This window comes from Dama dama, chromosome 12 (assembly GCF_033118175.1).
Source record: "Dama dama isolate Ldn47 chromosome 12, ASM3311817v1, whole genome shotgun sequence".
NCBI lineage: Eukaryota > Metazoa > Chordata > Mammalia > Artiodactyla > Cervidae > Dama > Dama dama.
Genome location: NC_083692.1, coordinates 77,812,230 through 77,825,865, shown reverse-complemented (window position 1 = coordinate 77,825,865; position 13,636 = coordinate 77,812,230). Strand labels below are relative to the sequence as shown.

The 13,636-nt window shown below is 40.1% G+C and overlaps 1 protein-coding gene across 1 annotated transcript; it reads right to left on the bottom strand.

Annotated features, from left to right (window-relative positions):
- Positions 1-876: 876 nt before the first annotated feature.
- On the bottom strand, positions 877-2,152 carry LOC133067021 (uncharacterized). Its single transcript, XM_061158307.1, has 3 exons — positions 2,020-2,152; positions 1,384-1,799; positions 877-1,107 (listed from the first exon to the last, which is right to left on the bottom strand). The coding sequence occupies exons 1-3, from the start codon at positions 2,066-2,068 to the stop codon at positions 877-879; spliced, it is 696 nt and encodes a 231-aa protein (XP_061014290.1). The 5' UTR covers positions 2,069-2,152.
- Between the last annotated feature and the right edge of the window lie 11,484 nt (positions 2,153-13,636).

The window sequence follows — 13,636 nt, the reverse complement described above, 5'->3', positions numbered from 1 at the left end:
CCAGTATTCTTGCCTGGAGAATCCCATGGACAGAGGAGTCTGGTAGGTTGCAGTACATAGGGTCATGAAGAGTCGGATGTGGCTGAAGCAACTTAGTACGCATGCACAAACCTGGTATACTCTTTTCAGGAGAAGATTATGGTGATTTTGGTCGAATGGGAAGTAATTGCATCGTATTAACAAGAAGCATAGTTTTGCTGTTTTCTTTATTTGAAGGTGTGCTGTTAGAAGAGGTATAGATGGATGACCAGTTGACATAGAAAGTAATGGAATAGCTTTGTAGTGTCTCTAAGTCGTGTCCGACTCTTTGCGACCCCATGGACTGTAGCTTACCAGGTTTTTCCATCCATGGGATTTTCCAGGCAAGTGTACTGGAGTGGGTTGCCATTTCCTTCTCTAGGGGATCTTCCTGTCCTAGGGATCGAACCCAGGTCTACTGCATTGTAGGCAGACACTTTACCCTCTGAGCCAGCAGGGAAGCCCTTGTAGTGTCTGTGCTAGCTGGAAATCTATGACTCAGAATTTGTTTCTCTGTATTGTTCTGGGTTGGCCATAAAAAAGATTGTGCAAGGTTTAGAAGGTAGTTGTCATGAAGTAGCCACATTTTTTTATGTCCTGCTGGTTGGTGCAGGGCTTCAGTCACTGTGCAACTCACACGTGTTGCTGCTCACCTGCTAGCTCATCTTATTGTTGACTTACAGCTCCTTAGCCTCCAATCAGATCTCCCATTTTGGGCAAATGTGCATGTAGCATGATGGTAAATATCCACTTCTCCCGAAAGTCACCCATTACCGTGAGATTGAAGGAGGCGAGAGACAGACAAGTTTTAGTGTGTCTTTGTGGGTTCCAATTGTCCTCATGGGTTCTAGTATGTCCTTAAATGTCAGTTTTTCCATGCTTTTGTCCATATCCAATTTTCCTTTCCAAATGACACTCTAGTTGATTTAAAGTAAATTCAGGCTCAGCACCAAATGCAAGATAACAGCTCTGTATAAATTCCTCCACCAACTCTAGCAATTGCCTGAGAGTTCTATTCCTTAAAATGAGTCTCTTATTCTGTATCACTGTGGTTCTACTTTTCTGATTGTACCCTAACTGACACAAAACCTAAGAAGAAAAGATTAAGGAAATTATATTCATGACAATTTCTGAAAATTAAACCCAGATTTATGATGTGAAATTTTTCAGGTGAAGTTGCCACATTAAATTATTATGGGGCAAGTTTTCAAATTTAGACATCTTTGCACATGTTCTGTATGATTGATATAAAATTTTAAAAAAATCAAGACTGAGAATGTATTACTAGAAAGTTAGTCTGGACATCTGTTCCTAAGCGACTTAAAAGGGGCTTCCAGACCACAGATTAAGCAACCACACAACTACCATTTCTGGTCTGGGATATGCAGGTGCATATTTCAGCTGGGGTTCTGCAGCAGGGAAGCTCTCTTTTATTAAACCCTGGGGTTTTTGTTTAGCTTTTCCCATTACTTCAAGCACTGTGAGCTCCCAGAGAGCACAGAAATACTCTGCAGAATCTTCCAGCTCTAAGTCTGAAATGGTGAGGCTGATGGATTTACGAGCTTTCTGAAAATTTACAGAGTAGCGGCCATCCCTTGTGTTCTGGCCAGTAGAAACCTGACCAATAAGGTAAATCATCTCTCCATTGGGAAGCAGCTTGTACCAAAACATGTAGAAATAGCTCAAGGTTACTCTATACTGACAGTTCAGGGTGACTGACTGTCCCAGTTGACCGGATATGTCTGGCTGGTCTTGAATAACGGTCTGCGCCACACCAGATCCTGTAGGGGGAAAAAAAGTCAGGAAACAGAGCTGAAATAATGAACAAAATAATGTAGGTATTAGACTAATTTGGGGCCCAAAGAAAACCCAAATTGAAATCATAATAAGTATGCTTTTCCCCAACCCTCTTTTCCTCCCCAAGTCCCTGTGAAGCACCATGTGCCTGTGTGCGGACCTTTCACCCTAAACACTCATACCCTTGTTTGGAAGTATCCCTACCAGAGAAGGTGAAAGCCAAGAACATCCAGAGCAGACTGGAGAGCGGCATGAGGCATGGATTCCCCTGAACGAATGTGCTGAGTTCTGCCTCAAGCTGAGAGTTCAGTGTCTTTGAGTGCCTGGCAGCACATATACATACTACCCGGAACCTGTGTGACTCCCCCCAAAGGAAAGTGGGGTTTGTCATGTTCATAGCCCACGTGGTCTGTGCACATGTGGGAAAAAAGTTTGGCTCACCACAAACTTTATTTTGTCTACTTGTCTTTCCCTGGTAATTGAGTTAGGCAGATCTTGAAAAGGAGTATGGAGAAAAAACAATTAGTATTAAAGGTATGAGCTGAGGGGAACTGAATTTTAAACAAGTTGAAAAATATTGATAATCATTCAGTAAAATAATTTTACCAGCTCATTTAAGATAGAATTTAGTATAGGCTATGAACTCTTCTTGTAACTTACTTACTGGTCATTCATTTAGCCTTTGCTTACCTTTCCTCCATTCAGAACAATGACTTTTTTAAAACCCACAGGTTTTCAGCTTTCTTGGTGAAGAGCTATCTTATCCAAAATAATTATCTTTTTTTTCTTAACTGGGTTTTAGGGCTCTATTTAAATTTTTTAGTAAATAAAATTACTTTAACATGAAATGAAGAAACATCAGTTCTTCTGACTTTCAGAATCTATTCATTTGTATGTGTTTTTATGAAACTGTAACAGGAACAAAATATTGTTTTTTTGAAATCTGACATTGAATCTTATTTATTAGACTTTGAGGAGGATCAGGATATTCAGTCTTGTTGCCTCTATGAGGAGAATTGTACTTATTAGATCATGTGCCCTAGAATTGTACTGATGGCACTCAGAAAGCTATAAGATATTGATGAATAAAACTGAAGATACTGCAAGTAAATATAAAGATATTTCATGTTCATGGGTTTTAAGAATTAACAATGTTGAAATGTCCTCTGAACCAGAGCAATCTACCGATTTAATGCAATCCCTCTCAAAATAGTCATGGCATTTTTCACGCAACTAGAACAAATAATTCTAAAATTTGTATAGAATCACAAATTATCACAAAAGACCACAAATTATCAAAGCAATTTTGAAAAAAAAATAACAAAGTTGAAGGTATCACACTCCCTGACATCAAAATATGTTTCAAAGGTGTTACAATCTAAAATGTACATTGCTGGCCCAAACACAGAGATTCAGTCAATGGAACAGAATAGGGAGTCCAGATTTTAACCCTTGTATACATGGTCAATCAATCTATAACAAAGGAGGCAAGAATAAGCAATGGGGGAAAAACTGCTTCTTCTATTAGTGGTGTTAGACAACTGGACAGCTACAAGTTAAAGAATGAAATTAGAATATTTTCTCACAGCATATACTAAAATAAACTCAAAATGGATTAGAGACTTAAATATAAGATCTGAACTCATAAATTCTTAAAGAAAGTATAGGCAATATGCTTTATGACATTCATCTTTGCCATATTTTTGTATCTATTTCCTCAGGCAAGGAAAAAAAGAAACAACACAGAAAATAGGACCTAATTAAATTATTTTGCACAGTGAAATAAACCATTCACACACACATAAGGCAACCTATCAAATGGGAGAAGATATTTGGAAGTGATTGGTCAATAAGTGGTTAATGTCCAGAATATATAAAAAACTTTTGCACACAGTATCAAAACCACAGGCAGAGGACATGAATATGCATTTTCCCCAAAGAAACATACAGATGGCAAACAGACACATGAAAAGATGTTCAACATCTCTAATCATCAGGTAAATGCAAATCAAAACCAAAATCACCTCACTCCTACCAGAATACTATCATGACAAAAATGAAAAATAATTGAGTATTGTCAAGGATGTGGAGAAAAGGGAAAGCTTGTGTATTCTTGCTGGGAAAGTAAACTGATGTAGCCTCTATTTAAAATAGCGTGAAGATTCCCCAAAATAATAAAAATGTAACTACTATATGATTCGGGGCTTCCCAGGTGGCTCAGTGATAAAGAATCCACCTTCAATGCAGGAGACACTTCAATTTCGATCCTTGGGTCAGGAAGATCCCCTGGAGTAGGAAATGGCAGCCCACTCCAGTAATCTTGCTGGGAAAATTCCCAGAGACAGAGGAGCCTGGCACTCTATGCTTCCATGAGATTGCAAAGAGTCGGACATGACTGCAATGACTTAGCATGCACATGCCTTATATGATTCATTGATTCCATTCCTGGGTATCTATCAGAAGAAAACAAAAACACTAATTCAAAAATATGTATGCACCCAAATGTTCACTGCAACATTATTTCCAATAGTGAAGATATATAGAAACAACCTTAATTTGCACTCATATGAATGGATCTAGAAGATATATATATATGTGAGTGTGTGTGTTTGTGTGTGTGTGTGTATACAATGGAATGTTACTAGCCATAAAAAAGAATAAAATTTTGCCAGTCGGGACAGCATGATAGACTTGTAGGATGCCACACATAGTGAAATGTCAGATAGAGAAAGACAAATACTGTATGCTTTCACTTTTACATGAAATCTAAAAAGCAAAACAAGTTAACAAATATAACAAAACAGAAACAGACTCAGACATATAGGGAACAAACTATTGGTTGCTGAAGGGGAAAGGGTGGGTGTAGGGGTGAAATAGATGAAGGGGATTAGGAGGTAGAAACTTCCACTTACAAAATAAGTAAATTAAAACTAAGTAATGTGCAGTGAAGGGAAAGAATCCATCCTGCCAAGAACTTGACTGTAGCCAGTGAAACTGATTTTAGACTTCTTGCATCCAGAACTGAAAGAGAATAAATTTGTTTCAAATGATCAATTCATGTATGAACACTGAACAGATATTTTCTGTTTGCTTTGCCCCAGTCATAGGAAAAGATGTGAGTATTTGCAATTTGCAAATGTGAGTAATTGCAATTGTGAGTTATTTGTATATGCAATTATGATAAGGCGGATTTGAATATTCTTGAGACACCCAACTAAACTGGATAACATCTTTATTGGAGTTATTTTCTCTCCTTTTAGATCCTTTCACTTTTTATCATTTTGGAGTCCCTCATGTTGTGTTTAAATATTTACTTTAAATCTGTCTTCTTATCTAGATACTCTCGTAGGTACAAGTCAGAGGTTGTAGTGCAGAAGGAGATATAGGAGATATTCAGAAGGGAAAAGACCAAATCCCAAATTTGTTGGGCCAAAAAGTGTTTGTGGTTAAAACTGTACCAGTGTAGGTAAGAAATACTAAACTGTGCAGATACCTGGTAACGGCGTCATGGTGTGACTGTGGCTGGAGGAGGGGCTGAGCCCCGGGAAGGTTCGTGTAGAGGCCGCAGGTGCCTGGGGAGCACCGTGCTGCACAGCGCAGAAGTAAGTGCCCGAGTCTGTGGTCTGCGGAGAGGAAACTGCAGTGAGCTGCGGCGTTCTGCAGGGACTGTCTTGGCGTTTAATCTTCCATCCTGCTCTGTCCCTGAAGGAATGTAAAACAGACAGATGAGGCGGCCCCCGGGCTTCTGACAGAACCACTACACACTGTCTGTGAGGGTGGAGAAATTACACCGCAGAGTAGAGCTGACTCCCTCCTGGAAACTCAGGGCTGGGGGACTCTGCGCCATGTCCACCCCTCTCACACCTGATGAGAAAGAGAGAACAGTCATAGGAGAGGGTCACAGTAGTGTAGTGTAAGTCACTCAGTCATGTCCCACTCTTTGCGACCCCATGGACTATATACAGCTCATGGAAATCTCCAGGCCAGAATACTGCAGTGGGTAGCCTTTCCCTTCTCCAGGGGATCTTCCCAATCCAGGGATTGAACCCATGTCTCCCGCATTGCAGGCGATTCTTCACCAGCTAAGCCACAGAGCTCCTGCAAAACCCTGAAAGTGCCCTCAGAAAGAGAAATTAAGGAATCAATATCATTCACATTGCAACAAAAAGAACAATATATCTAGGAATAAACCTATTTAAGGAAACAAAATACCTGTATTTAGAAAACTATAAGATACTGATGAAAGAAATTAAAGATGACATAAACAGATGGAGAGAGATTCCATGTTCCTGGGTGGGAATAATCAATATTGTGAAATGACTATACTACCAAATGCAATCTAGGGATTCAATGTGATCTCTATGAAATTACCAATGGCTTTTTTTTCACAGAACTAGAAAAAAAATTTCACAATTCATATGGAAACACAAAAGACCCTGAATCCAAAGCAGTCTTGGGAAAGAAGAATGGAGCTGGAGGAATTAACCTTCCTGACTTCAGACTATACTACAAAGCTACAGTCATCAAGACAATATGATACTGGCAGAAAAACAGACCAATGGAAAAAGATAGAGAACCCAGAGATAAACCCACACACCCCTGGTACCTTATTTTTGACAGAGGAGGCAAGAATATACAATGGGGCAAAAACAGCCTCTTCAATAAGTGGTCGTGGGAAAACTTGACAGCAATGTACAAAAGAATGAAATTAGATCATTACCTAATGCCATACACAAAGATAAACTCAAAATGGATTAAATACCTAAATGTAAGACCAGAAACTATTAAACTCTTAGAGGAGAACATAGGCAGAATATTTGATGACATAAATCAAAGCAAGATCTTCTATGACCCACGTCCTAGAGTAATGGAAATAAAAACAAAAATAAACAATTGGGACCTAATTAAACTTAAAACCTTTTTCACAACAAAGGAAACTACAAGCAAGGTGAAAAGACAGCCCTCATAATGGAAGTAAATAATAGCAAGGGATACAATTGATAAAGAATTAATTTCCAAAATATACAAGAAGCTCATACAACTCAATACCAAACAAACAAACAAACAAACAAAAAAACCCTTTCAAAAAGTGGGAAAGGGACCTGAAGAGACATTTCTCCAAAGAAGACATACAGATGGCTAACAAGAACATGAAAAGATGCTCAACATCACTCATTATCAGAGAAATGGAAATCAAAACTACAATGAGATACCACCTCACACCAGTCAGAATGGCCATCATCAAAATGTCTACAAACAATAAATGCTGGAGAGCATATGGAGAAAAGGGAATGCTCTTGCATTGCTGGTGGAAATGTAAATTGATAGAGCCACTATGGAAGAAGTTATGGAGACTCCTTAAAAAGCTAGGAATAAAACCACCATATGACCCAGAAATCTCACTCCTAGGCATAGACCGTGAGGAAACCAAAATTGAAGAAGACACATGTACCCAATGTTCCCTGCAGCTCTTTTTATAATAGCTAGAACATGGACGCAACCTAGATGTCCATCGACAGGTGAATGGATAAAGAAGCTGGTACATATATACAATGGAATACTACTCAGCCATAAAAAGGAACAGATTTGAATCTGTTCTAATGAGGTGGATGAAACTAGAGCCTATTATATAGAGTGGAGTAAGTCAGAAAGAGAGATATAAATATTGTATACTGACACACATATATGGAATCTGAAGAGATGGCACTGGTGAATTTATTTTCAGGGTAGCAGTGGAGAAACACACAGAGAACAGACCTATGGACAAGGCAGGAGAAGAGGAGGGAGAAGGGGAGGCGTATGGGCAGAGTCACATAGAAACGGACAGCACCGTGTGTGAGAGAGGGCCAGCGGGAGTGTGCTGTGAGACTCAGAGCAGGGCTGAGGGCGCAGGAGCTCAGACGGGGGCTCTGAGACGGGCCGGGGGCGGGCGGGAGGGAGACGGGAGGGAGCTCAGATGGGGGCTCTGAGACGGGCCGAGGGAGGGCGGGAGGGAGACGGGAGGGAGCTCAGACGGGGGCTCTGAGACGGGCCGAGGGCGGGCGGGAGGGAGACGGGAGGGAGCTCAGACGGGGGCTCTGAGACGGGCCGGGGGCGGGCGGGAGGGAGACGGGAGGGAGCTCAGACGGGGCTCTGAGACGGGCCGGGGGCGGGCGGGAGGGAGACGGGAGGGAGCTCAGACGGGGCTCTGAGACGGGCCGAGGGAGGGCGGGAGGGAGACGGGAGGGAGCTCAGACGGGGGCTCTGAGACGGGCCGAGGGAGGGCGGGAGGGAGACGGGAGGGAGCTCAGACGGGGGCTCTGAGACGGGCCGAGGGCGGGCGGGAGGGAGATGGGAGGGAGCTCAGACGGGGCTCTGAGAGGGCCGAGGGCGGGCGGGAGGGAGACGGGAGGGAGCTCAGACGGGGCTCTGAGACGGGCTGAGGGAGCAGGGAGGGAGACGGGAGGGAGGTCTGGGAGGGGGGACATGGGTGTGCTATGGCTGATTCTTTTTGCTATGAAAGAAAACAACACAATTCTGTAAGACAATTATCCTTCAATTAAAAAAATTAAAAATAATAAAAAGAATGGTATCTATCATCTTTTAGATCTTACAAGGAACAGGTGGCAAAAAAAAAAAAAAAGATTTGTTGCTGGAGAGGCATACATGGGTTTGTGGGAATATTAAATATTTTTTAAGATGAGAAAGCTTGAATATTTTAAATGCTGGGAGGGAATTAGCAAGAAAATCTTAAAGAGTCAGACCAAAGTTTGTATGATCAGTGGGCTGAAGTGCCAGAGAATTCAGACAGAATACTGTGGGTAAAGCCTTTGGGCAGAGGGGTACCATTTCAAAGTGAGAGAGACACCTTTTTTGTTATTATGGGAGAGAACGTGAACTATATGTGTAAAACAAGAATGTTTTACCTAGGATGCAGAAAGTTGAGGAGGATTCATTTAATGATACGAATTGTCTTTATCGTCACCTACCATGGCTCATCAAATGTGGTAGGTTGGGTATTTTAGGAGAGTACAGAGTCAAAGGAGATATAAATGATGTATTATAGAAACATGAAAAAGTTTTCACTCACCATTTCATTTACTATTGATGTTAAAAGCCACAAATATATGGAGGCAAACTTCTGTAAGACTGTGTGATTCATATGGCTGGATGGAGTCATTTTGCCTTCTAGGGATTATGGTTTAAGTACGTAAGAGTAGGAAGCATAGACATGTGTTGGTTTGAGGGATGTAATGAGGTTAAGGTGTCTTCAAGGGTTCCCACATGGGAGGTTTCTAGTGCACCTGCATATCCAGCTTCACAAACCAGCTCTCACTCATCAGTGCACATGTCAAAAGCACCCTGTGATCAAGCCGTGGCCCATCTCCTGAATGTTCCTTGTATGTCAGGGACACTAATAACAGGTGAGATTAAAGAATAGTGTGGAATGGCCCCTATCCTTGAGGAAATAGTGCAAGTAAAGAGTTAAAAACCAAACAATATTCATAATGTTGTAAATATTGCTATTGCAAAATTGTGTACAAAATACTAAAAGAGGAAGAAGACAAATAAATATAAGGTGGAAAATCTTTTAAAAAGTAAATGTGACATTTACTGAGTCCTGAAGGTTGAGTAGGCTTTTGCAAACTTGAGAAAAGAATAATATATATGAGAAGAAAATATTAAAATGAGTTCATTATGTCTGATGTTAAGAAATCTCGGGGTAGTGGTGGGGATGAGCATGAAAACTTCCTGGAAGTAATACTGTAGATGGGCACAGAAACCATGATTTTCACTTGTGGGTCATAGTGAGTTATAGAAGGTCTTGAAATAGAATAGCAATCTAATCCAAATGTGTGTTTTAGAATGATTACTTTAGAGAGTTTGGAGTGGTAGGAGCTCATGGATAAAGGATATATTTAAGAAGTTATTCCAACCAACTTGGTAAGAAATTACAAGAACATGAACCAGGATAGTAACAAGGCAACTAAAAAGAGGTGGTTGAATGTGAGAGATATTTAGAAGACAGGACTGATGTGACTTCATATATCAGTCAACTTTGGCTAGCATAAGACTCAGTACAAAGAACCTCACAATCTCAGTGGCTCACAGGAACAAAGCTTAATGAATGGTCCACTGTGTGTTACTTGTGGGTCAGCAGCCATCCCAACACTGTGGCTCTGCTCTTGCATACAAGTGGATTCAAGTCTGCTCCCATGAGTTGTCTCTTCATTCTGAAACTTGTGTCTGCTTCACGTTATGGAATAAAACCTGAAAGGACAACTACTATCTGGTATGTGTAGGGAAGAAACAAAAGAAGACATATCATGTAAATATATTTCGTTTTAACTAGGATATAACTATCCACTCACATTTTATTGGTCAAACATGGTCACATTGTTATGTCCAAAGTCCACAGTGTGGTGAAGTATTGGAAATACACTCTGGCTAAAGGTTAGCATAGCAAGAGTGAGAGAGAACAAGCAGTCAACAAACAACATACACTATTGCTCTTGGGCTTTCCAGGTGGCACAGTGGTAAATAATCTGCTTGCCAATGCAGGAGATGCAAAAGACGTTGGTTCAGTCCCTGGGTCAGGAAGATCCCCTGGAGAAGAAAATGGAAAGCCACTCCACTATACTTGCCTGGAAAATTCCATGGACAGAGGAGCCTGGCTGGTTATAGTCCATGGGGTCGCACATGCACACTTGGAAATGAGCTACGTGAGAGTGAGCTTATAGGGCAGTCACAGCTTAACCATCCTAGGGAAAAGAAGATGTATTAACTTCAAATATTTTAAAAAGTTTTTTGTGAAGACCTAGATGAAGTCACTAATAAAAATACCTTGCTTTTCCCATTTTTCTCTTTTGTTCTTTTTGTAAAATTTGAAGAAGATGCCTTAAGTGAAATAGTTGCTCACAGTAACAACCTCTTGTATAAGATCTTGTCCCCTTTATCAGAGCAGATGGTTCTGTTCTGGTGATGAAGGCTTTATGGCTGCTAAGTTTCCAGGATCACACTCAAATACTTGGCTCACAAAGTCATAATAGTGAGAGATTTGTGACTTTTAAAAAAAAAAAATTGTTTTAGCTATCCTTTAATTTTCCTCAAGTGCATGTGACTACATGATAGAGAAAACTAAAGGGCTAGAGTCCACCATATCAAAACATGTCACCTAATAATTGAAATTCAGAAGTGAAATCTTTCCCTCCACAATACTCAGCAACCAAAAACATTTTGGCTGCTGACTTACAGCTATTCAGAATGGTCCAGAATCTTGCTGAAAAGCCATATACTTTGAATCTTTATTTTCTTTCCATGGGCATCACAGCAGTCTCCAAATGAGCCAGACTGGACTCATTTTTCCATCTATTATCTTTTGAACACCGTCCTATGGCTCCTTTCTTTCTTGTAACTATCCCAGTATACAAGTAACAAAACTAAGATTAAAATATTTATTAACTTTTTTTGCTGTAATTCAATTGAGTTGGAATATGCATACACCTACCCTCTTTTTTTTTTTTAAGAGTCTTGTATCTCTTTTTTTTTATTATTATTATTATTTTTGTCATACATTGATATGAATCAGCCATAGATTTACACGTATTCCCCATCCCGATCCCCCCTCCCACCTCCCTCTCCACCCGATTCCTCTGGGTCTTCCCAGTGCACCAGGCCCGAGCACTTGTCTCATGCATCGCACCTGGGCTGGTGATCTGTTTCACCATAGATAGTATACATGCTGTTCTTTTGAAATATCCCACCCTCACCTTCTCCCACAGAGTTCAAAAGTCTGTTCTGTATTTCTGTGTCTCTTTTTCTGTTTTGCATATAGGGTTATCGTTACCATCTTTCTAAATTCCATATATATGTGTTAGTATGCTGTAATGTTCTTTATCTTTCTGGCTTACTTCACTCTGTATAAGGGGCTCCAGTTTCATCCATCTCATTAGGACTGATTCAAATGCATTCTTTTTAACGGCTGAGTAATATTCCATGGTGTATATGTACCACAGCTTCCTTATCCATTCATCTGCTGATGGGCATCTAGGTTGCTTCCATGTCCTGGCTATTATAAACAGTGCTGCGCTGAACATTGGGGTGCACGTGTCTCTTTCAGATCTGGTTTCCTCAGTGTGTATGCCCAGAAGTGGGATTGCTGGGTCATATGGCAGTTCTATTTCCAGTTTTTTAAGAAATCTCCACACTGTTTTCCATAGCGGCTGTACTAGTTTGCATTCCCACCAACAGTGTAAGAGGGTTCCCTTTTCTCCACACCCTCTCCAGCATTTATTGCTTGTAGACTTTTGGATAGCAGCCATCCTGACTGGTGTGTAATGGTACCTCATTGTGGTTTTGATTTGCATTTCTCTAATAATGAGTGATGTTGAGCATCTTTTCATGTGTTTGTTAGCCATCTGTATGTCTTCTTTGGAGAAATGTCTGTTTAGTTCTTTGACCCATTTTTTGATTGGGTCATTTATTTTTCTGGAATTGAGCTGCAGGAGCTGCTTCTATATTTTTGAGATTAATCCTTTGTCTGTTTCTTCATTTGCTATTATTTTCTCCCAATCTGAGGGCTGTCTTTTCACCTTACTTATAGTTTCCTTTGTAGTGCAAAAGCTTTTAAGTTTCATTAGGTCCCATTTGTTTAGTTTTGCTTTTATTTCCAATATTCTGGGAGGTGGGTCATAGAGGATCTTGCTGTGATTTATGTCTGAGAGTGTTTTGCCTATGTTCTCCTCTAGGAGTTTTATAGTTTCTGGTCTTACATTTAGATCTTTAATCCATTTTGAGTTTATTTTTGTGTATGGTGTTAGAAAGTGTTCTAGTTTCATTCTTTTACAAGTGGTTGACCAGTTTTCCCAGCACCACTTGTTAAAGAGGTTGTCTTTTTTCCATTGTATATCCTTGCCTCCTTTGTCAAAGATAAGGTGTCCATAGGTTCGTGGATTTATCTCTGGGCTTTCTATTCTGTTCCATTGATCTATATTTCTGTCTTTGTGCCAGTACCATACTGTCTTGATGACTGTGGCCTTGTAGTAGAGTCTGAAGTCAGGCAGGTTGATTCCTCCAGTTCCATTCTTCTTTCTCAAGATTACTTTGGCTATTCGAGGTTTTTTGTATTTCCATACAAATTGTGAAATTATTTGTTCTAGTTCTGTGAAAAATACCGTTGGTAGCTTGATAGGGATTGCATTGAATCTATAGATTGCTTTGGGTAGAATAGCCATTTTGCCAATATTGATTCTTCCAATCCATGAACACGGTATGTTTCTCCATCTGTTTGTGTCCTCTTTGATTTCTTTCATCAGTGTTTTATAGTTTTCTATGTATAGGTCTTTTGTTTCTTTAGGTAGATATACTCCTAAGTATTTTATTCTTTTTGTTGCAATGGTGAATGGCATTGTTTCTTTAACTTCTCTTTCTGTTTTTTCATTGTTAGTATATAGGAATGCAAGGGATTTCTGTGTGTTAATTTTATATCCTGCAACTTTACTATATTCATTGATTAGCTCTAGTAATTTTCTGGTAGAGTCTTTAGGGTTTTCTATGTAGAGGATCATGTCATCTGCAAACAGTGAGAGTTTCACTTCTTCTTTTCCTATCTGGATTCCTTTTACTTCTTTTTCTGCTCTGATTGCTGTGGCCAAAACTTCCAACACTCTGTTGAATAGTAGTGGTGAGAGTGGGCACCCTTGTCTTGTTCCTGATTTCAGGGGAAATGCTTTCAATTTTTCACCATTGAGGGTGATGCTTGCTGTGGGTTTGTCATATATAGCTTTTATTATGTTGAGGTATGATCCTTCTATTCCTGCTTTTTGGACAGTTTTAATCATAA